This window comes from Megascapheus bottae, chromosome 1, assembly GCF_031878675.1.
Source record: "Megascapheus bottae isolate mThoBot1 chromosome 1, mThoBot2.hap1, whole genome shotgun sequence".
NCBI lineage: Eukaryota > Metazoa > Chordata > Mammalia > Rodentia > Geomyidae > Megascapheus > Megascapheus bottae.
The window spans coordinates 98,962,782-98,986,615 of NC_143509.1; the positions used below are offsets into that span (position 1 = coordinate 98,962,782).

The following is a 23,834-nucleotide window of genomic DNA, read 5'->3' on the forward strand; positions in this document are numbered from 1 at the left end:
TTCTGGGTGCTCCTGGAGTCTGAGCAGGCCCCAGTACCCACTTGGGCAGCCGTTCTTCACCCATCTCCCAGGTCTGAACAGAGGGATGTCAGCATGTGCTGGTACCTGGACAAGTGCATTGCTCATTGGCTCTGGGCCACTCTCTCTGGGAGATAAGCCATGGCAGCCAAGGGCATCTGAGTGCCACTCTCCCAGGCAATCCAGCCTGCCATGGGCCTTACAGGCAGCAGTGCGGGCCCTGGAGGTTTGCACGCCCCATCCACAGGAAATGAGGTGGGGCTCAAGTGCCTGGGAATCACATTTCCTGCTGTAAGTATGGCTCCCTGGCAGCTCCTGGCTTCCTCTCCTCCTTTCTTCTCCGAGACTCACATCCTGGGTAATCCTAAGAGTGGGCAGACAGAAAGGCACAGCCTGGGCCTGGCGCAGTGTCCCAGTGGGTCAGACCTATGGAGGCTCAGGGGTGTGGAGGGGAAGCCAGCCTATTTTCTGAGCGTCCTCGGAACTGAGGAATGAATGCAAGGCGGGTAGGTAGGTGTGTTCCTTAATGCTCTGTGGACAGCGGTGGGGTAGATGGTGTCAGTCACAGGAGATGGGGGCAGGAGGGCGGGCCCTCGTTTTCTCCTCTTAATCCCTAACTACAATGTCACTAAAGTAAAAAAGCCAGAGGCCGTGCTCTCATGAAGAGATACAACCACAGTGGGCAGGGCTGTGTGTGTGTGTGTGTGTGTGTGTGTGTGTGTGTGTGTGTGTGTGTGTGTGTGTGTTTGTGATGGCAGTGGGGCTTGAACTCAGAGCTCTACATCATCATCATCTGGCCTTTTAGATAAACATGTCCCAGCCTTTTCTGCCTGACCTGGATTGAACCCCATTCCTTACATCTCAGCCTCACAAAGACTTAATATGACAGATGTGAGTGACCAGCTCCCATGTACCTTGAGAGGAATTTGAATCGAGTCCTTGAAAGATTTCCCCCCTCCCCAACCTTTCCCCATTGTCCAGCATCCTCAAAACAAGGGAGGCGAAGCTGCCTGATGGTTGCCCTTTAAAAGGGGGTCCCTTCTTGGGTCCTAACAGCATCATAAATTATAAAGATGACCCTCGATTTCACTCCCCCACTCCCAGTCCAGGGTGGGCATGAGGCAGAGGGAAGCAGATGTTCTTTTTCTCAGTTCCCAACTGCTACAATTATAAAATTCAATGGTATAACTTGTGCTGTGGCTCCAAATCTCTGCCGCTCTCTGTTTCTTCCTGCTGCGGGGCCCCTTGGCACCGCTGACACTGTCTCAAATTCCAGACCAGAAAAAGGGCCCACTATACTGCAGTGATTTTTATCATTAACAAGACCTGTTTGGCTTCAAAAGAAGGAAAAATACTTAAGCATAATATTTGTGTAGTTCAAATGCCATGTTCGTTCTCTCTTCGTGTGTCACCAAGGCAAATCTGGAGTCTGATTTAGTACGCAGCCCTCAACACTCAGCTCAAGCGCAAACACCCTGAGTCACGCAGGCCCGGGCCAGCGCAGGCGCACATGGCTGGGTATTTTAAGACATGGCACTGTGGACAAAGGGGATTATGCCCCTGACTGATGTTCATCAGAATAATTAAAAAAATCATCTTTTTTTCTTTCTAGAACATTCTGTGTCAGTCAATCGTGCCATAAATCAGTGACCCTGGGTGAAGCTCTCCTCAGATCCTCCTTATCTTTGTGATGGAGCTTCTCTTCCCAATCACACTGAAAACACCTGAAGTTCCATTGGAAAACATAATCGAATCCTTTAACTGCACAGCCCAGCGGAATGCCAGAGTACTAGCAGTCAAAGCAACAGCATGGCATGATTCTAGATGGTTCTACTCAGAAAGAATGCTGTTCATCAAGGGCTTCCAGCAAGTTCTGTTTCTCTACTTCACATTCTTCAGGCATTCAGTGGCATTTTCTCAGACACCATCGGAGGGGACAGCCTGTGACCAGGACATGGTGTGTGTGGGATGATTCTGCCATGTGGCACTGGTGGTGAGGTGGCATCTTCACCTAGCCTTTGCCAAAAGGCATTGTGTGTACCTCAGCAAACTTGGGGACACTGACACTGAGAAACCCAACCAGAGTAAGTTGTTTCAGGCCGGCCACTGTATGGCCAGATCCAAGGTGAGATTGTTATTTTTTAAAGTTAGTTTCTTAGCATTACCCTATGTTTTCAAAAGAAAAAGATTTTAACATGAGAGCCATTAATGTACCATTTGACATCTGCCCAAATCATAGTCACTTACAGAGATTAACTGACGACTGTCTCCTGGAGCAGGAATGTTGGGGCCTAACTCTCTGAGAACAAGGCTCTCCACTCTAAGTGATTTCCTAAGCCCCAAGAGTCTCAGGGCTGAGTCTAATGTGGGGGGATTGGGAAAGAGTTCATTCCACGCTCTCCCCAATGGGACTCAGGGAGCAGCACAGCCTTGGAAAGACCTCAGCCCCCCTCCACACACCCCTCCCCCCACAACAGCACTGAAATGAACAGCGCCTAAGGGTGGTTCAGATGCATTGATAGAAGCTAGCACTGAGAAACACCTAATTGTTCTTTTATGAAACCATCAGACTTCACGTGCCAAACAGCTATGTTTTCCTTAGAATATACGTGCTTCCTATGATAAACTTTCAGGAGCAGGAAAAATGAATGCTTTATGTTTTTCATTTTCTGTATCTGCATGCTATTAAACTATCAATTTGTTCCTTGAGTTTGGAATAGAGTAGTATGGAAAATATCCGCTATGGAATTCACTTTTCTGCTTCCTGAGTACAAGGCTTTGGAGGGCCGTAGGGAATTCAACCTTGGATCAAACCCCTGGGAGAATTATGAAGCCCTGAAAATGCGTGTGCCAGCAGCCAGGAGTTTTGAACTTCTTGGGAGTTATGAATGTTTCCAGGGTGGAATTTAAAATAGTGGCTACCTCAATCAAGTCTGCATTTGGAGGGAGGTAGAGATATGGTGCGGGGGTAAAGCATTCACCTTGCAAACTTAAAGCTCTAAATTTAAATCCCAGTGCCACAAGAAACCCGAGAGGGATAGCTTACTGAATCTTAAAGTTTTTTTTTTAAAGATCCTAAATTCTTCTATTACTATTGTTATTTTTGGGGGGAGAGGAGTACTCATTTAGAATTGTATTTTATAGAAAGTTACAGAAAGCCAAAATGAAAAGGAAAACGAAAATGTATAAAATAAAGTTAAATGACTGTCACTTGTTGCATTTCACTTTTTAACTCAGACACAGCAAGTGTGTTTGAAAGTGAAAGGAAAGACATGAAAGGAAAGTGATGAGGGAGACTACATTCAGAGAACAGCCCCAAATAGGAGTCAAGTGAGTCTTCTGAAATGTGACATTCATGGTTCAAAGCCCCTCCCATACATTCTTGCGTTTTGGTTATAGAAACTCTGTGTGTAGGGATAGCTCACTTTCCCTCTGCAACACCCCAGTATCTAGATCTCAGGGGCATCATGAATCCTAGCTCGTCAGGAAGCTGGGGTCTGAGGCTCCCAGTTGGAAGCCAGCCCAGGCAGATAACTAACTCCATGGGAACCTTATCTCGCAATACTCAGCAAGAAGCTACAAATGGAGGAATGGCTCAAGTGGTAGAGTGCCAGCCTTGAGTGAAAAAGCCAAGTGAGAGCGTGAGGCTCTAGTTCAAGATCCAGTACTTGTGTGCATGTGTGTGTGTGTGTGTGTACATACAGTAAGTCAATAAATAAAACAGTAAGAGTACTGAGAGTGATCCTCAAGTAGTTAGTGAAATAAATCTTTTTAAATAGTGAACAGCCAATCTGCCAGCTAATTGAATGTTGGCAAAATACCATTCAATATTATACATCACTTACATACATGTTCAATACATTATGTAACGTAAAGATTTGATATACAATATAACAAGTTAATACATAGCCTAATATATGTCTTCTCTGCCTGTTTGTAAACCACCCACTGCTATGTAAATATAGGTAGCTTCACTTTCTGTTCCCATTTCATTCCATATGATTAAGCTAAGAGAACAGCACAAGTTATATTGCAGAACTGGAGAAGAACCAAAGAAATTGGTCACATTTTAAAACTCATACAGGAGAAGCAAGGTTCAGAGAGGTTACATGACTTAACCAATGTCACACAGCCAGTGGGAGGAAGCACATGGATCTGAAAACACACCCACACCCTCTTCAACCCCCAGTCCTCCTCCCAATCCTTTTTTACCCTCCCCAGTCCTCCTCCCAATCCCTCTTCACCCCCCCCCCAACTCCTCCTCCCAATCCCTCTTTACCCCCCAGTCCTCCTCACAGTCATACTTGGTGCATTTGGAAATTGACATTTGTTGTGAGCCCAAATTGGTCTGAGTCACATGAAAGGCTACCTTGCTTTGGCATTCCCTGCCTTTAAATCCATTCTCTTCCAAGTTCAGGTGTAGAATTAGGCAAGACAGAGCTGTGTCACGATTCACAGTGGATAGCAGCTGTCTCTATGCTGGGAGCAGGCCTTACAGTTACCTGGAATTCCAGGGATGTTGGGGCAGGCAAATGGGCGGCACAAATGTTTATATCCCTTCCTCTATCTGCTTCTCATTTGCTGGCACTAGAAGTAAAATACTAAACACAGGCTTCCTTCAGTACCCATGAGAGCTGGGACTATTGCAGATACTAAACACAACATGCATGCAAGTCCTTGATATAAAACATGGGCTAGCGCTGGTACCTCACACCTGTAATCTTGGCTACTCAGGTGGCTGACATCTGAGGATCTTGGTTTGAAGCCAGTCCTGGCAGAAGAATCTTATTTCCAATAAACTACCTTAGAACCAGAAATGGATCTGTGGCTCAAAGTAGTAGAGTGCTAGTGTTGAGCACAAAAGCTGAGGGATAATGCCCAGGCCTTGAGTTCAAGCCCCACAACTGACAAAAAAAAAAAGAGCTAGAATTGGCATCCATCACATAGAACATGCTCCTGTGTGCTTTCAATCATGTTTAGGTGGGTGATTAGCAATGCCTACGACAATGTTAGCATTTCTTAAGGAAGGATAAGAAGACAAACTCTGTATGTGTTTGATACACATGAAATTAAACCACTATTTCCTCCCCCATGGTTGGATGATTGGCAGGTTAGAATTGATGAATATGGAAGATACCAGAGTTCTTTACCTGAGTGTACGTAGACTAAATCTTCATAAACACTGAATGATGGCCTTGTTTTGGTAAGAACTATGCGATGGTCTCTGTGTTTGTGTGTCTATCTGTCTTTCTGTCTGGCTATCTGTCTGGCTATCTTTAGTACCACAGTTTCAACTCAGGGCCTTCTAGGCAGGTACTCTACCACTTTTGAGATACCTCTGTACCCAGCCCTCTTTGTTTGTATTTTGTTTTTGAGATAGGGCCTCCCCAATTTTGTCTGGACTTCCTTTGAATTCATTATCTTCTCAGCCCTACCGCCCAAGTAGTTGAGATTACAGGAGTGTACTACCACACCCAGCTACTTGTGCTTATTTTTTGTAACCATTCTTTGATGTATACAGAACAGTTGAAAATGCCCTTTCTGCTCTATAGATAGGTCTGTTTCTCCCTATAACTGGACAGACTATTAGATTCTATCCCAAGTTCTCAAGTACGAAATTACTTCTTCCCTGCCATTTGAGAGAGGGCTGTGGGGAAAGGCAAAAGAGGGTTCTGCGAAATGCATTCCAGTGCCCAGGTATAGCAGGTAAGACCTTGGAGTGCCCCTGAGATGATAATACTAATGCAGGTGCCTTAATCCTTCTTTCTTTGGAGAAAAGGCATGGCACCGGGAGACGTCACTGAGAGTCTGGCATTTAGCATTCCCCAATCTAAATCTGTGTTTCCTCCAAACTTCACTGAGGACAAGAGCAAGTCTCTTCATCACTCAGCCTCCTTATCTGCAAGCATGGAATTAAAGGACTAAAACGGATTACTCTGAGGGGCTCTAAAAGCATCCACAGCAATTATATCTGCCATGATTATTCACTCAACCAGCTCTTGTTGGATGACTCCACACACAACTTAATAGGATGTGATGACTATTAAGGTTTTCTTTACTTTTTCCTTCAGGCAGATAACCTGGCTTGGGAACCTGTCTCCTGTCTGACTGTCAAGAGTTTTAATGTGATCCCTATTAGGTCTTCCGGCCTGGGGTCCCACCTGGCCGGTACCTGGATGGTCCCACCTTTCTGGCTGCTGGTGGCTGTCAGCTCCTACCCAGGTATTTACTTTCCCTCAGTGGCCTTATAGGCAGGTAGTCATTAGTGAGTGAGACACTGACTTTCATGGCTGTCTCTTGTTTCTCTCAAGCATTTCCACTGATCCTGTCCTATGGCACTGTCTGCCAACCACAACATTCTGCTGTTCTCCGGCCTCTTTCCTTTGACAGCCCCCAGGTTGAGTGTAGACAGGCTGGAGCACGAACCCGCCCAACAACCTGCTAGGAAGTTGTCAAGACTATAGCTAGAAGAAAGAAAGGTACTGTGTGGGACCTGAATCCAGACCCTCACTGCTCTTCTGTTTCCCTGGGTGGAAAGCTGGCCCTAAAAGCTTCTCCTCCATCTGTGACAGGAGGTATTCAAGGCCAAGGGTAAGATATATCACCCGTACTTCCTGTGCATGTCTACTGCTCTTCTTTCTCAGGTCCTTCCTCTGTCCAACAGGTGGGCAAATCACAGCATGCCAGCGGTGGAACATCTGGATGCCACCTGTCCTTAGGGAACATCAACATTTTCTACTTTAGGGCAGTCACCAGCATGGATAGCTTTTCTTTGCTGTGTGGGCAGGGACAGGTGAACGAGTGCTACTGAGTCTCCTCTGTACTGGGCCCTCCTGAACCAGGCTGGCATTTTACTAAGCCTCCTTTCTAAGGTATATGCCCCTCCTTGAAACTAGAAGGCAGAGCATGTGGCATCGACACGCTGTTCCGGCCACAGTAGGTCTCTTTTCCAGTGCCCCAGCCTCACGACAGAGAGGCTATAGCTGTAGTGCAGGAGTTTTCCAGCAGCCAGAGAGGGTTCTCAATTCTTGCCCCTCAATGGCTGGCCTCAATGGAAAAGAAACTAATGAATTAGCCTTGGAAAAGATGCCTGCATCCATGGACTCCTGTGACCCTCTGGTGCATCGTAGGCCCACTAAATGCTGACTGAATGGATAGACCCTCAGATTTTCCAGGCTTACAGCTATTCCATCATCTACCCCTGGACTGGAGAAAAGAAGAATTAATTTGAGGGAAAGGAATTAGGAATTCCACTTTTCAAGTTCAATTCAAAGTAACTCTTCGTAAGCCACTGTTGAGGCAAACTAGAGTAATGGAATAGAGATGGAGTTTTCTGGAGAATTGTCTCATTAGATGGTGTCAGCAAAGCTCATCTCTAGTTTTCCTTCCCGAAAACTGAGGAATTAAATCAGATGGATGAACGCTACACCCTGACGTAAGCCAAGAGCTCCTGTGGCTTCACTTGTGTCTCTGTAGTGGGTACTTCACACCTCACAACACAACACCACACATTCTTGTGTCACACACATGAACATACGTCACACTTGTGCATCATACAACACACATATGCACCCTATAAATGCAAATACCTCCCATGTGTTTCTACCATGTGTATCACAAATATCCATGCATCTATACATATTGCACACATCACACATTGGTCACACATGTGGGAAGTCTCCCTTGATCACACTCATACCATGAGCAGAGACATAGGCAGCGGGCCAAATATGAAAGGGCAAAATAAGAAGCAGCAGAAAGTAGGGACAGAACAGCCAAGCCAGCTGAGGTCTACCCGAGACCAACTGTGAACCGCTTGCAAGCAGGGTGCTCCCAATCTACCCCTCTCATCCTGAAATCGTGCCCCTAACACTCAGGGAATGAGATCAGAGCCAACAGTCAGTGCCCCAAGCTCCAGGCAGAGTGACAGGAGGTGAGTTTGTCACTCACTCCGGCTCCCTAGCTTCCCAAGGTCCTGGGCTCTGACAGCAGAGGGGTCATCCTGGCAGTCACCACTGGCCCTGGATCTCGCCCCTGCACTGTCTGGTGACTAAGAAGGTAATTGTAGCTCAGGGCGGAGAGCTTCTCCGTGTCTGCTCTTGACCAGCAGCAGCCTGTGAGGGGGTGGAGGACACGGCCTCTGAGAAGGGAATACCAGCCTGTAATCGCAAGTCTATTGAGACTTTGTCTTGGGACCCTCTCCTTAGGAGTGTAATTAAAAAGCAGCCTGCGTGATAACTGCCAGTCATCTGGATTGTTTATCAGGAAGCCCCTGCCCTTCTCTCCGGCCTGCCAGAGACAGACAGGAGGGAAAGTGGCAGAGGGGCAGTCTGATCCACAGTGAAGAGGTGAGCCAGGACTTGGAAAATATGCCTGGGGCTTTGGATCTGACTTGTTCGTTCATAACCTGAGCAGTGCAGTCCTCAAGCTGGGTAGGTCTAAGGAAAAGGAGAAAACTTCCTGAGCTCACCAATTCCACCATGTTGGCATGGAGCCTAGGCCTTGAGCATGCATTCTCCTGCCCCCCCCTCGCTCCCTGCAGCTCCTTCCCATTCCAGCAGGAATCTTCAGTTTCCTTCTGTAGCCTCTGACACCATTTGGAATTAGCAATGGTGCCCAGGACAGGAAACTGCAGTCCCTTTCAAGGATGAGGGATGTCCCAATAAGTGCAAGTAGGACAGGTGAATGAGTGATTTCCTTCCTCCAGGCTACACTTTCCCTAGGACATCCAACCAGTGGCACACATCCTTTGCTGAGGAAAGGGGCAAAGCAACTCCTTCCTGGGCATCAAGCTCTGCTGCCAGCTACATGGCCCTCCCTTGCTGCCAGGAGAGGCACTTGATTCTTGCCCCTCTTTCTAGGCTGGCTTCAAGGGAAAGCGGACCCAGGGCCTGGCCAGTCCTGGACAGCTCCAAGTGGGAAAGCCAAGATAAGAAAGTCAACAGTTCTCAGTTATTTAGTGTAGGCCATTTGCACTCCCTCCCTGAGGAAGAGACTGGAAACAGGCTGCTTGCTATTTGCCTGGACTCCCAAAGAGTTGTGGCACAGTGAGCAAAACACGGGTCTCTCCCTGTCTGCCAGGTGGTGTTAGGAGAGCGAGTTCTATTGATTCGAAGACACCACTGTCTGTCCTTGGCTGTGTTGACTACACTTGAGTCAGGAGGAATCCCCACCCTGATCTTGCTTCTCCAGATCCTTCCAGATTGGACAGAAGCAGGCATTTCTTCACCTGGAGACGCTACCTGTGGGACCAGCTCCTTTCTACTGACTGGCAATAGGGAAAACATTCTGATGCAAGATTTCAACTTTTCTCTCCTTGTAAACTCCTTTTAACAGGACCGCTTCTTTTTTTAGACAGGCCCTCTGTGCACATGTCAACACAAAAATCTTAGCTCAGTGAAAGGACCTCACAAAGTCTCAGGGTTCTGGTGCTCCCCTCCCACACTGCCTGAGGGGAGCCCCACCCATTCATTCCCTTCCTGGTATCTACCCTGCCCCCAGCTTTTTAATCTCCCCCCCCCGCCCCCCCCCCCCCCGCCTTAGCCACTTCTCTGCTTCCTTCATTTTTCTTTGCAGCTGCAGTCGAGAGATATAGTAAAGCTACTGTATAGGATTTTGAAAGCCGGGCCTCTGAGCATTTTCCAAGCTCCATACAAGATGGTTATTCTCTGGCTTGTTTTCTTTGGCTTTGAGTTAGCAGCCCAGAATGAGTCAAACAGTATTAACTTTCAATAGGGAAGTGGTGTGGTCAACCAAAGCTGTTTGTGGCTAGATTGTGAAGATAGGTAGGGCAGGTAATGAAGAACAGCCCATAATACTCCAAGGAGAGAAGGAGGGAACAGCTTGGCTCAGAAACACTCCAACAATGCAGTCAACAGAACTCACACCATCTTTTCTTTCTTTCTTTCTTTCCTCCCTTAGTTGGCTGAGGAACTAACACCAAGGTCTCTGACCTGCCTGAAGCTTGGACAATTGGCTGCTTTGTGGGTTTAAATAATTTTTTTTCGTTTTTATTTATTTATTTTAATGTTGCCAGAGTCATGGGAAATTTAGCTAGGATGCTTTCTTCTATGCCTGCCATGTCAGGGTGTTTATTTGTGGGGCTCTCTGCCTCTCTCTCTGTCTCTCTCTCTCTCTCTCTCTCTTTTTCTTCGTCTTTCTTGTTCTCTCACTTTCTCTCATATCTCGGGCTGTGGATGAATCTGTGCCCATCCCCCTCTCCCTTTTTCTACTTCCTTACCTTCTCAGAGGTTACCTATACTTCCCAATCCTTATTGTCCCCATTTAGCCAGTGACCAATTACTATACTTTTAAGAGGACTCTCTCGCCCTCCCACCTTCTACAAATGAGAGACTGAGGGTCTAGGAAACTCAAGAGCCTAGCAAGGTTGGGGTACTCTGACTGAGCTCTGGGACCAGTGCTCTGTCTACTTGGCTAGCTGCTGTCTTGCCCAGGGCATGGGATCTCTTTCAGAGTTTAACAGAAGAATGCCACCACAGTTCAGCACTTAAGACTTGAAGTTCAGTGGTTTCTAGTTCTTTCTCTCTTCATTCAGCTAGGAGTGAAACCTCCAAGCAAGAAGAAGGAGAGATTCTCTGATCCTTCTTCTGCCAAAATGTTATATGTCAGCAAGTGGACAGGACAGCCAGTGGCCTCTGGAGTCCTGGAGATTCTCACCTCCAAGCAGCTGCAGTTCTCGAGACTGGCACTGAGGCCCAAGGGTGTAGCATTTCAGCTCCCTGAAACTGAACCCAGAGATCTCCAGGGAGAACCATATTTAAAAAGCCGTGTGTGTGTGCGTGTGTGTGTGCATGTGTGTATGTTGGCTGGCTGTGGAGTACTTCATTGAACAAACATGGAAGGAATTAAAGGAGTTATAAGTGAAAAAAATTCTATTCTTTTGAGATAATGTCTCCTTGTATATTTCAGATTAGTATCAAACCAATCGCAGTCAACATTCACCCAACATCTGCTTCAACGGTCATTCCTCCTGCTTTGGCCTCCAAAATGTTAGCATTCTAAATGTGCACCACATGCCTGGTTATGCATTTGACTTTGGGAACGAAAATTATGTTCATACAGCTTGTCAAGGTTTTGTCTTTTGTTCCTACTATCTGCCTTACCTCTCTGGAACTGGGAATCAAACTCACAGCTTCGGGCTAATTCATTAAATAGGCAGTCTACTACCTGGGCCAGACAGACCCCTGACTCTTTTCGCTCTAGTTTTTTTTTTTTTTTTAAGGTTTTAGGATTTTGTTTTTGTACAGGCCAGCCTGGACCTTAATCCTCCTATTAATGTTTTCTGTGTAGCTTAGATGACAAGCGTGTGACACCATGCCCAGCTATTTGTAGAGATGGAGCTCTTGCTAATTTTTCCCCAGGCCTATAACTTGACCTCCCAATTTCTGCCTCCTAAGCAGATGAGATTACAGGAGTAAACCTCCCCAGAACCACTTCCCATGTTTTAAAAAGGTATCTTAGATGTTGGCAAAGGAAACAGTAAGACACTCAAGTGATACAATTTAAATTTCTAGACCTATAGATACACACTAGTGGTTGATTTAAATGCCTCTATTTTTTTTCTCTCCACAATTTCTTTTCACTGGTCTTGAAAGAGAGAATGTGATGAAACCTATCTTCAAGAAAGCAACTACTACTTTATTTAAGCCCCCCCCAATTTTTGTATAATACATGTAAAGTGGGAACTGCAAATATTTTTATAGCTTCGAATTATCTAATTAGCATATCCTATGTTTTGATTATCTCTTTGGCACACTGTTCTTTGATATATACTTTCTCAATTCATAGAAAGCAACTCACACAATGAATAGAGTTCATATATATATATATATATTATTTTAGAGGTGTCTAGCAGAAGCTCCAAGATATGGGAAGACATACAACAGCACGAGTATGTAATATTCAGTTAAGAATGGAATTATGCGGGGGGCTGGGAGTTTGGCCTAGTGGTGGAGTTCTTGCCTAGCATGCACAAAGACCCGGGTTCAATTCTTCACATTTATAGAAAAGCTAGAAGTGGATATCTGTGGCCCAAATGGTAGAGCACTAGTCTTGAGGAAAGCCCAAGGACAGTGCTCAGGCTCTGAGATCACTCACCAGGACTGGCAAAGAAAAAAAACAAAAGAAATGGGATTATGCTTTTATAAAAACCTTTTATGTGTCTGTGTGTGTGCTGATACTGGGGCTTTCACTCAAATCCTAGGGGCAGTCCAATAGCATTTTCATGGATGGCCCTGAACCACTTGAGCCATTTACCTTCACTCTGGCTTTTTGCTAGGTCATTGGAGATAAGTCTCTTGGACTTTTCTGTCCAGGTTGGCTTCAAATTGTCATTCTCTAATCTTAGCCTCCTGGGTGGCTAGAGTTACAGGTGTGATTACAGCACTGGACTTTGTCAAACCTTCAGTTACTTGGGAAAAGATCACTTCTTTTCTGAGAAGCAAGATGGTATAGTAAAGAGCCATGCTTCGGTGAGAAGTGGATTCGCTGAAGCCAGTGCTTTGGTTTTCCGAGTGACTAATAAGTAGAGTAGAAGGACAAAGACAAGAGCCCCTATGATACTAGATCTTAAGGGCCCAATGTGCTGGGATCTTTTCCCTTTATCAATCACTTAGAAATGGTAAAGATTTAGCTCCCACATGTAGATTTCCATTTGGTTCCCTAGTAAGAGTAAAGGAAGTTGTGTGTGCCCCTGATATGCATTTTAATAATCTCAGATACTATTTAAAGAACACTCTTTAAAGTAGCCAGGTGATGGTAGCTCATGCCTGCAATCCTAGCTACTCAGAAAACTGAGATGCACCCCAGGTAAGGAAATCTGATAGACTCTATCTCCAATTAATTGGCCAAAAATCTGGACTGGAGGTATAGCTCAAGTGGTAGCGCTTTAGCTGTGAGTAAAAAAGCCAAATGAGAGGGCAAGGCTGAGTTCAAACCTTGGATATCAGCAAGATAATCAATCAATCAATCAATCAAGTGTCTTAAAGTGCCCAGCTTTATGCTATGAACTCACAGGCGTTGTTTCATGCACAGCTCAAAAATTCTCATAATAACCGGGTATTGCTGGGCTCATGCCTGTAATCCTAGCTACTCAGGAGGCTGAGACCTGAGGACTGCTTCAAAGCCAGCCAGGGTAGGAAAGTCTGTGACACTCATCTCCAATTAACCTCTAAAAAGGAGAGCTGTGGCTCAAAGTAGCAGAATGCTAGCCTTGAGCACAAATGCTCAGGGATGGTGGCTGGGCTCTGAGTTCAAGCCCTAAGACTGGCATGGACACAGATATAGGCACATACACATTCTCTCTCTCTCTCTCTCTCTCGCTCGCTCTCTCTCTCTCTCTCTCTCTCTCTCTCTCTCTCTTTCTCTCAGACTACCATGGTTCTAGTTTCACACCTGAGTAGCTGAATGTGAGGGGTCTCTGGTTGCTGTGGAAAGCAAGGTGGAATCAGGCAGCCATCTCAAGAGCCTGGGCCTGCAACATCCTCTCTAACCTGCCTCTTAGTTCATCTTCACATTCCAGAAAGCTTGGTACCAGAGTGTCCATTCTACAGATGGAGAAACTGAGTCACACAGTGAGGGAGGGCAGTAGAGACCACACCAGAAGTCAGGCTGGGTTTGACTCCACTGTCTTCTCTGATTCCTTGCAGAATCTTTGGGCCCTTTAAAATCCCTGGTTCATTATTGTTGGGCAAGGTCAGATGAGATCAAAGGATGCAATTCTGTATATTTCTCTAGATCTTTAACAATGAATTGGAAATATCATAAAACCACTTTAAAGTCAATGAAAATGAGGAGATAGCAGAAATAAGTCCAAAGAAGGCCACAATTTATAATAAAGTCCCAAAGGACTTACTTCTTCTAAATGTTTACTTTTTATAAATGACTAAAAAATGCCTTATAGGCCACAGTGAACAAAACCCAAACCAAAAGCAAGAAAGCAGGTATATTCAATATTCAAAGTTCCAGTGCAGGAAGGCATGCTGAGTGATTTAGATACTGTGTTAATCCTTTCTTTAATGAGCCCAGAGCATATGTAACTCCTGGATGTACCTAATTAATATACTGCCATTAACTGGCTTCACAGGGATCTAAAGAACTAGCAGATTTGCCACATGCCATTACCTTTAAGGCAAACAGAAAGAAGTTAGCTTTGGGTACTTAAGTATTTGTTTTAACCATGGCTTTCATGTATGGAGCTGGGAGGTTGAAGGATGGAGGGGGCAGGCAGAACCTCTGCTCCCGACTATACCAAACTTCCCTAGAGATACTACAGAATACGTATCTAGCATTTGATGGGAATCATACTCTGAAAAACGCCTTCCTCTTCAACTAAATGCCAGTGTCTTATAATGTGTCTGATGAGATATTACACTTTATTTATCCTTCCTGCAACAACCACACAGTATTTCTGTAGGCCCAAAGGTAGTCTTCTAACCAAAGGTCTTTCCTAGGAAAAGCACATAGCAAGAATAAGTTGAAAACTGCAAATAAAACATTAAAACCCACCGGAAAGTGGAGAAGCGCATGTGTCAGAATGCCTAGGACAGTCCACTGACAACCACAGCCCCAGTGGTAAGGGGCGGTTCCCGTGCCCCTGTGGGGGATGCTGGCAGTGTCAGGGCCAGACGATGTGCAGTGGAGGGGTGGGCCATGGAGAGGGGCCCAGAATTGCGTGTTGGTTAGGAAATGGGAAGGGTAGCTAACCTCACTGTCATGCCAGCCAAGCCTGGCTGTGGTTAGACATTCCAGGAACCCTGGGGAGATGAGTTGTGGCATTGGCCAAATCTGGCCTAGTGCAGTGGGCCTCCAATCTGCATATTCCAATACATGGGTCCAATCAGCCTTACACTGAAGATATCTCAGGGGAAAGAAAACTGTCTGCTTTTGTTCCCTGGCATTGTTCTCTAACCAATACAATGTAATGACTATTCCCAGGACGTATAGATTGTATTTGGGATTATAAGCCATCTAAAGACAGTTAAAACATACAAGAAGGTAAATGTAAGTCAGATGCAAACGTTCTGCCATTTTATATAGAACACCCACAGATTTTCTGCAGGGAGGGAAGCCTTGGGATCCATGTTCCGAGGGTAGCAAAGAGTTGGGTGTGAGAATCTCGTCCTTGCCAGGCAGTGCTGGTGGCCCAGGCTTGTGCCTCATGACTCAGAAGGCTGAGATCTGAGGACCATAATTCAACGCCAGCTTAGGCAGAAAAGTCTGTGACACTGTTGTCTCTAATTAACTAGCAAAATACTGGAAATGGAGATGTGGTTCAAGTGGTAGAATCCTAGCCTTGAGTTAAAATTTAAAAAAAAAAAGCAAGAGTACAAGGCCCTGAATTTTAGTCCCAATACTAGTGTGAGTATACTAGTGTGAGTCCCAATACTAGTGCATGTGCGCACACACACACACACACAAATCTTTTTCTCTTCCAGCATGCAATGGACCCAGTGTCAGAACTCCACTACTAACTTTTCATGCTATTGAGACCTGATTTTTCCACACATTTTTCATAAAGTACAGCATTCAGTGACAAAGTTCCTTGTACCTGTTTGGGACTTCGGAAAAGTGCCCAGAGTGTTTTAAGGCCTATACATGTGCCAGAAAAGAAATCTACTGGTTCTAAATGCAAAACACAACTGGAACCAAAAAAAGAATTTTTTTAAAAAACATTATAAATGTTTAATTAAATTTAAAAAAAAAAGCTACATTATGGTAACTTCATGAATTTTTAAATTTCGGGTTTATTGCTCTTGTTGTTGGAAAGTTTCTCATTTCTGAAAGGATTTCTAAAGTAAGAATGAGGAAAAACTGACTTTTTCTGAATATATATCATGGGATAGGCAGGACTATCAGTGGTCCGTCGAGGCTGTGCCATTAGAACGGCCACAAGCTTGGCCAAATCAGACACTTGCTCAGGAATCAGCACCCCAAAGCCAGTAAGTGCAACTGTAGGAACCCCAATACACAATCTCATGTGAAAACACAAAACCAAAGAGTTCTTTAGTGTAGAAACTGGGGCCAGGAGAAAGCAAGTAAGTTACACATTAGTTAAAAGTAATATAATGCCCTTTGAACATTCTCCCCAAAAAGAGAGACAGACAGAGAGACACTGAGACACAGAGAGAGAGACTCAGTGTAGACCCCAGGTACATGTGCATTCCTCTGATGAGACCCTAGGATGCCCTAGCCTGCAGGAAAAGGGCCCTGTTTGTTGGAGCCCATGACTCTTTTGCTGATGAGATTTTGTTACCCCTTTCGAGTGGGAACTAATTTAGAGATTATCTCATCTCATCGTCTAGTTTGACCAAAGAGGAAAATGAGGACTAAAGTATTAAAGATAATTGCCCAAAGTTCACACCCACAGGTCTGGTGGCGCCAGTGTGAAAACCCAGGTCCCAGAGTTGAGGATCCAGAAATCTCCTTACACATTTTAAGATTAAGGAACGGAAGCCTATTACAGATAATACTTTTCTTTCAGCATGTCATGTAATAAATGCTAAGGAGGACTGTGATATATTTAGTTTAGAACTCAACTTCAGTGGTGTGAGAGATATCTGAAAGAATAGTACAAATTTCAATTACAGGTTTGTTTTTTTTTTCTGTCTTTATCTGCCTCTCCTTGCATCAGACTGAGCAAGCATCCAGATTGCTTCTTGGAGTTGTTATCAATGCTTAGAAGGAACCCTTGTTTTTCTTTTTTCTATATACACACAAATACCATCTTAAAAAATAATCTTTGTGGCTGAAGTAGCTACTAAGAATTCACAGGCCGCTCCCCAGCGCACTCTGCGTTACATTAGATGGGCTACTACTGTGCTGGAGACAGGACCAAATTCTCTTCTGGGTCCTCTCATCTTCCCATTTGTCCAGAAACCCTTCCAGACTTTAGCCTGAATTCAAGGGCCCTGGGGAATCTTTATTCACATAAAATTTGTCCTTCCTGCTCTAGCATATGGCCAAAATAATAAACAGGAAGAGATTCTAGAAGCCATTGGAAACATTTAGTCTGTTGATCATTCACCTTTTTAACAACAAAAACTTCTTTTGCTAAGCCATCAGGTAATTAGCCCTCGTATATCAAAGTGCCAGGCCATGGAGGCCAGCATCTCTTCCTGAGCCTGGAATGACTCTCAGTGGCCGGAGGCCCCTTTGCCCTTGTGGATCCGTCTGTCTGTCTGTCTGTCTGTCTGTCTGTCTGTCTGTCTGTCTATCTATCTAATGTATCCATCCATTTTGGTGGAACTGGAGTTTGAACTTAGAACCTGGCACTTGTTAGACAGGTGCTCTGCCACTTGAGTTATACCCCAGCCCTGTATGTTTTAGACTACAATGATCTGGGCTCTTGTGATTCCTGCCTAGGGCTTTGTCTCTTCCCATCTATGTCTCCATTTAGCTAGGATGACAAGTGCAAACCTCAGTGCCTGGCTTGTTAGTTGAGATGGGTCTCACTAACTTTTGGCCCCTGCTGGCCTCAAACTGATTCTTGATCTCTGCCTCTTAAAAAAAAAAAAACAATATACATTTGAAAAATCCAAGGAATGAGGGGAGGGGGGAGTAGTGGCTGATCTTCATGATCAGAGAGCTATGCTGGAAGCAATTCACGGTGGACAGGCGACCGCGTTTTGGTAAGGATAACATAAGAACCCATACTGAGACCTCCAGTGAAACCCTTGACTAACGGGGAACCAGATGGAGATGGTTTCCCTGCTGGTTGCTTTTTTCATCTTATTCATCTGTCCTGTATGTATATGCTTACTGGCGGGAGAGTTTTGTCTTGCGCAATAGATATAGATGATATATAGCACATACATATATATATATATACATACATACATAAATATACAAACATATATACACACATCTATCTATCTATCTATCTATCTATCTATCTATCTATCTATCTATCTATTGCTATTGGTTCTAGGGCTTGAACTCAGAGCTCAGACACTGTCCCTTCCCTTCTGTACTCAAGGCTAATAATGATCTACCACTGGAGCCACAACTCTACTTCTAGTTTTTTGCTAGTTAATTGGAGATAAGAATCGCTCCTGGCCGGGCCGGGAGTTTGGCCTAGTGGTTAAAGTGCTTGCCTAGCATGCATGAAGACCTGGGTTCGATTTCTCGGTACCACATACATAGAAAAAAGCCGGAAGTGGTGCTGAGGCTCAAGTGGTAGAGCTCTAGCCTTGAGAAAGTCCCAAGGACAGTGCTCAGGCCCTGAGCTCAAGCCCAGGACTGGCAAAAAAAAAAAAAAAAAAAAAAAAGAATCGCTCCTGGATTTTCCTGTCCATGCTGGCTTCAAGCCACAAACCTCAGATCTCAGCCTCCTGAATAACTAGGATTACAGGAGTCCAGCCCGGTGCAGTGCATTTTATTATCCTATTGATGTCGAGTCCTCACGCACATCTCCGTGGCATGCAGAACCAACTGTGCACCTGTGCGCAGCTGGAGTGGCACTGCCTAAAGAGGTCCACTGCACTCTAGCCCTTCCTGGGAGATCAGAAGGGTCTCATGTCTACCCAGAGCTCTCTCTGCTTTGTCCAAGAGAATCATATGTAAAGCAGATCCACATTGATAAACTCTCCTAATAAAAAATTCAGAGTTACAATACAACGAGGCTCAAATGACAACACAGTTTAAAAAAAAACAACTGACTATGGTGTTGGTGGATTCTACTGTCTGGTCTGCTGAGTTGCAGTCCTGGCTCACTGATAAGACTTTGGGCTAGGTTTTCAGTTGCCTTTTGCTTCAAGGTTTTATAAGTGAATATACTGAAGCACTTTGAACAATGTTGGGCAAATTACTAACTCTATCTCATATTACCTATTATATATGTGTGTATATGTATTGTTTTTAGAAAGTAACTTTTCAATCCTAAGGTTCAAGTCTACAGGACTTTATGTACACCAAGCAAGCACTCTATCACTAATCTATATGCCCAACCCTTGAAAATAATGTCACGAAAATAAATCCTACATGTTATTTGTAAGAACTCATGGCAAACTCATCCCATATGTTTCTGACAATCTTACATAGTTTATTGTTGTACAGTGCTGGGATTGAACTCAGGGTCTTGTGCATGCTAGGAAAGCACTCTGTCACTAAGCTATATCTTAGGCCCTGATTTTAAGTATTTTTAAGTCCAAAGTACCATAGTACCATGTATATAATATATATTATATACATATATATACATGCATACATATGCATGTGCCTACACATATGCATACATAAACAGATATACTAGGTTTGCTATTTCCTTTCAAAACAATAGAAGCAAATTGTATTTGTGAAATATAAGCTCAACAAAGTACTTTTTAAAAAAAGCACTGAACACTGCAAGGTAGGCATTTCAGGTGGCCTATATTGACTATGACTCCCTATGAAGTAAAAAAATAATAGTAATAATCACCAGTCAGCAAGAAAACTAGCATCTCAGAAAGTTCTCCAAAGTTCTGAATGACAACTGCATCTTGCTATCTGGTATTGCAATCACGAGATCAAGTTGAACATAGCACTTACTTCTTCCCAAGGGAGGAAGTTGTCCCAGAAATGTCCAATATTTGTTTCACTGACTGTTTTGCTTCTCTGTGAAGTTTCTTGGTGTTCTCTAAGTAACAGCTACCTGCCCTTTCAGTGACAGCTGCCCATATCACTCCAGAAGTCCAGAACTACCTAGAGCCCCACATTCTCTCACTCCCCACCCTTCCCTCAGTGAATGCCTTTCTCCATTGCATTGAATCAGACAGAGCATGAATTCCAATTATGCCATGACATATCTGTAGAAAATGTTTTTTTTGTCTCTGAGTATCCCCAAGTCACCTAAATTACAGATATATTGGCTGAGAGCTGTGCTTGCTTCCTAGAGATATAAAAATGAAATAAAACAACTCTTAAATAGCTTATATTTTGGTGTGCTTATACCATCTTGCAATAAGTTAGCAGGCTAAAGATTCTACGTGCTAACTTACAGTAGACCACTTACTACTGCTTGTAAGAAATAATCCCAGGAAGAAAACAGTTGATAATATATGCTCTACATAACAAATGTAGTTTTGAACAATTGCTAATTTCTGTATTGGTCTGAGATGTAAAAACTTCCCACAGGATGTGAGAGAAACAAGTTTTGACTTGTTAAATGGCAGGACGGTGAAACACTTCTATCTGGAATATGCTACTTAGAAGACCTCACCCTCAAAACAGTGGACAGGGAGGAAAATATTGAATTTTCTCATCTGTATGACTGATAGATTGGGTGCAACACGTCTTTTTTTTTTCTCAATCCTTTACTCAGACAGCAGGTTAAATGAGTTAATCTTTCTCTCTGGTCTTTGGCACAAACATTTCAAGCTGAAGTACCATACCTACAATGAAGTGCCACCATCTGCCATTGCTAGGCAAACTTGGAGCCAGGACCAATGTGAGAGATCATATAAGTCACTTGAAACACAAGGACACTAAAGCTAGGGGAGAGAACTGGAAACGGATGCCATATATAACAAGAGAGTTGGGTAACCCTGGAGAGAGGAGCAGATGATCTGTCAGACGGATGGATGGATGGATAAGAGCGCCTGATTAGATACCAATGAGGAATTCCTCATTTTCTTCCTGGCTGCATCACCAGCCCTTCCTTTCAACCTCGGCAAATCACTTCCTTTCTCTGGGACTGTCCTTTCTTATCTTTGCAGTGACTATTCTGATGGCTCTCAAAGTGCTGGAAACCCAGCACTTTGAGACAAGACAACTTTACAATAATCTTCAACTTGGGACTGGAAGGTTCTTTTACTCCAGGGACCAACACCATATTCGAGTCTCGATGCACCTGTGTGGTCCTTTACTATGACATTAGGAAGTGATCTGGGCAACGCTCCACTCACAAGTAGTCCCCACTTTCCATCAAGACACCCACATGAGAGGAGAACAGAATACTAAAAGCCTGGACCACCTTGGCTTGGCAGAACAAGCAGAATGTTAGCGTTTCCCAAGTGGCTCTGAAAAAAAAAATCTGCCTGCATTTGGCTTTTTTCTAGAACTCGCTTGTGAAATATGAGCCTGTCTACCTGGAGCTATAACACCTATTTATATCATACTTTATCCTTATTTCCACCCCTTTAATTTTTCCCTGGACCCTCAAATTCCATTAGGTAGGAAAGGCTATATACAAATGTTGCCTCTTGGAGCAAATCTCTTCTGTCTGCTCTCCTACAAAGTGTTTTCTTAAGTTATAAAACAGCAGAGACTATGTAAACTGCATAGACAGGCAGCCTATTACAACCAAGAGAATTTCCCCTCCGCTTGCCAATTCTTAAAAGTCATAGCAGCCACCATTCCTTTGCTGAAGCTCAGTCACCACATGGTTCATTATTTAAATGTTCCAGGAAGTGCAGGCTGGTGGCGAGGTGAAAGCCTGACTTTTTTTTCCCATGAAAGGAGGAGAGAAATAGGGGGCTTTTTATGAAAGGGCCCTCTGGGGCAAGCATCTTCATCAGCGAGGCCAGGGTCTAAAATGACCAACAGCTGGCTGCTGCTGGTTTTAAAGTTAGAGATTCTACAGCCATCTGCATAGGCCTTAGTGGTACAGCCACCCGTCCTGTCTGTCTCGTTGCCCCTCACCACTGATTCTCTCAGCCCTGCATTTAGCTGTCCTGTGACCCACCACGCTGATCTATGAAGGAGACTGGAGCAGAGGCAAAGGCGATGGCGGGAGGGGCGTGGGAGTTGGTTGACAGGTATAGTTCACATCCTTGGAGCAGAAAGTGTCCTTGCATACAGCACTCGTAGCAGGAGATTGCATAAAGAAGTGAAAGGGTATCAATGTATGGGAATGAATGCACCATCTATCTGGCAAATATCATGTAACCCTTCTATTAATTACAATAATAAATATATGGAAAAAAAGAAACCAGTAAACATGGAAAAAAAAGAAGCTCTCATTATTATTGTGCAGAAGATGATACAATGGTTCTAAGACACTCTGTACCTGTTGAGGACTTAAGAACTTTACTTCTTTGGCCCCAGCATTCATCATATTCTTAATTCCATTGACCTTCCCGTATAACAGCCTAAGTAGAGAGACCCACTAAAAGGTTTGTTTCTTTTAACCCCCAAACTCGGGAGAGAGAAAATGTTGACTTCACACAAAAAACCTGGCAGAGTCAGGAGATAGGAGAATGACTGGCCAGGGTTTTTCAGGCCACAGACCTGGACGTGCACCCTCCCAGAGGTCCTGTGCCAGGGTGGGGCTCGGGAAGTCACCAGAGTGTCACTGCTGTGTTTCCTCAAAGATAGTCATTAAGTCACCGTGAAGACATCTTTCCTGCAGACTAAACAACCCTACTCCTTTTTTCTTTTTTAAATGCTTTCCTCACAGGAGCTATTTTTTAGGACTCATCTTTCTATATTTACTGCTGTCCCCCCATCCCAGCACTTTTCTGCCCTTCCGTCTCTATTTTGAACAATTCCATAATAAGATTATGATATGTGATGGAGGGGAGGAGCTTGTTTTCATAGTTCTCACTTCCAGCCTTCACCAATTCATACAAGGATAACAGAGATGACAATTAGTTCCAGTGGCCCATTCTGACCTTCTGGTTTCTTTTGGCTACTCCTGTTTGGATAATGTTCCACTCCCTGTCCAGTTTCTGGTACTGTTGGACTTCACTATGCATTTGAGGGTCTGATCTTTAATCTCAAATGGTTCTCAGGCCCTCGAACAGTCTGTTTTCCTTTTGACTTCTCAGAGGACATTTCTTAAAAGAGCCCAGTGTGAGGAAGGTAGGTGTTACACAGTGAAATTGCTGCTCCCTGTGGAGCCTGACAGCTCCCTGGAGAAGTTGAAGCCACAGCTCATGTAGTTCCCAAGAGTTCACCAGCCCCCCCCCCGACAAAATGGCCCCACTTACTTCGGGGTTCCCGGGGACCATCCACGGTGATTTTGATGGCTCTATGGTAGGTGGCAACTTGTGGTGGGTTTGTGAAGACGGTGATGGTCAGAGTGAAGCTCTTCCCTGTTCAGACACAAAGCAGAACAAAAAAAGATTGAGGGATGGCCTGACTCGACTGCTGGGCAAGAGGTGGCTCATCCCCGCTCTCCAGGCCTCAGCTGGGAAGCTGATGGACGGGCATCACCATGAACGATCAAGTTTCCCAGCCCTCCCCTGGTCTGGCTCTGCTTACACGCTGGAATGTACACTGATGCTGTCATGCTAGGTGTGACACTCCACACAGTTAGGTGGCTTTAATTTCATCACCACTGAACAACACAGGACCTAGAGCAATTTGAGTTTATATTTCTTCCACATCAAGACTCAGAAGTACTACAGTACACACACACACACACACACACACACACACACATTCCAGTGTCAGTGGCTTGTGCTTATAATCCTATCTACTTAGGTGGCTGAGTTCTGTGGATCACAGTTCAAAGCCAACCTGGGTGAAAAATCTGTGTGACTTTTATCTCTAATTAGCCAACAAAAAGTTGGAAGTGGGAGCTGTGGCTCAGGTGGTAGAGCCTTGAGCTAAAAAGCCAAACAAGTGTATAAAACTTTGAGTTCAAGTTCTCTACTGGCACACATACACACACACACACACACACACACACACACACACAGCTCAGAATCAGATGGGAGCCACTGACTTCCTCATGCTTCTTCTTCCATTCCCCACTGCTCTCCACAATTCTTTATAAAATTAGACCAAAGAGGAACAATAAAAGCAGATCCATTTTTCTCTTCTATCCCTATATCTTTGTGGATTATAACAAAAGTAGCATTTCTAAGTTTGAGGAT

General features: G+C 44.4%; 1 protein-coding gene across 3 annotated transcripts in view; it reads right to left on the reverse strand.

Annotated features, from left to right (window-relative positions):
- Nucleotides 1-23,834, reverse strand: part of Runx1 (RUNX family transcription factor 1) — a 221,612-nt gene that overhangs the window by 42,347 nt on the left and 155,431 nt on the right. For all 3 annotated transcript variants that reach the window (XM_090349145.1, XM_090349135.1, XM_090349137.1), the window contains exon 5: nucleotides 22,944-23,048. In XM_090349145.1, coding sequence (XP_090205271.1) covers nucleotides 22,944-23,048 — 105 coding nt within the window. The remainder of the gene's footprint in view (nucleotides 1-22,943; nucleotides 23,049-23,834) is intronic.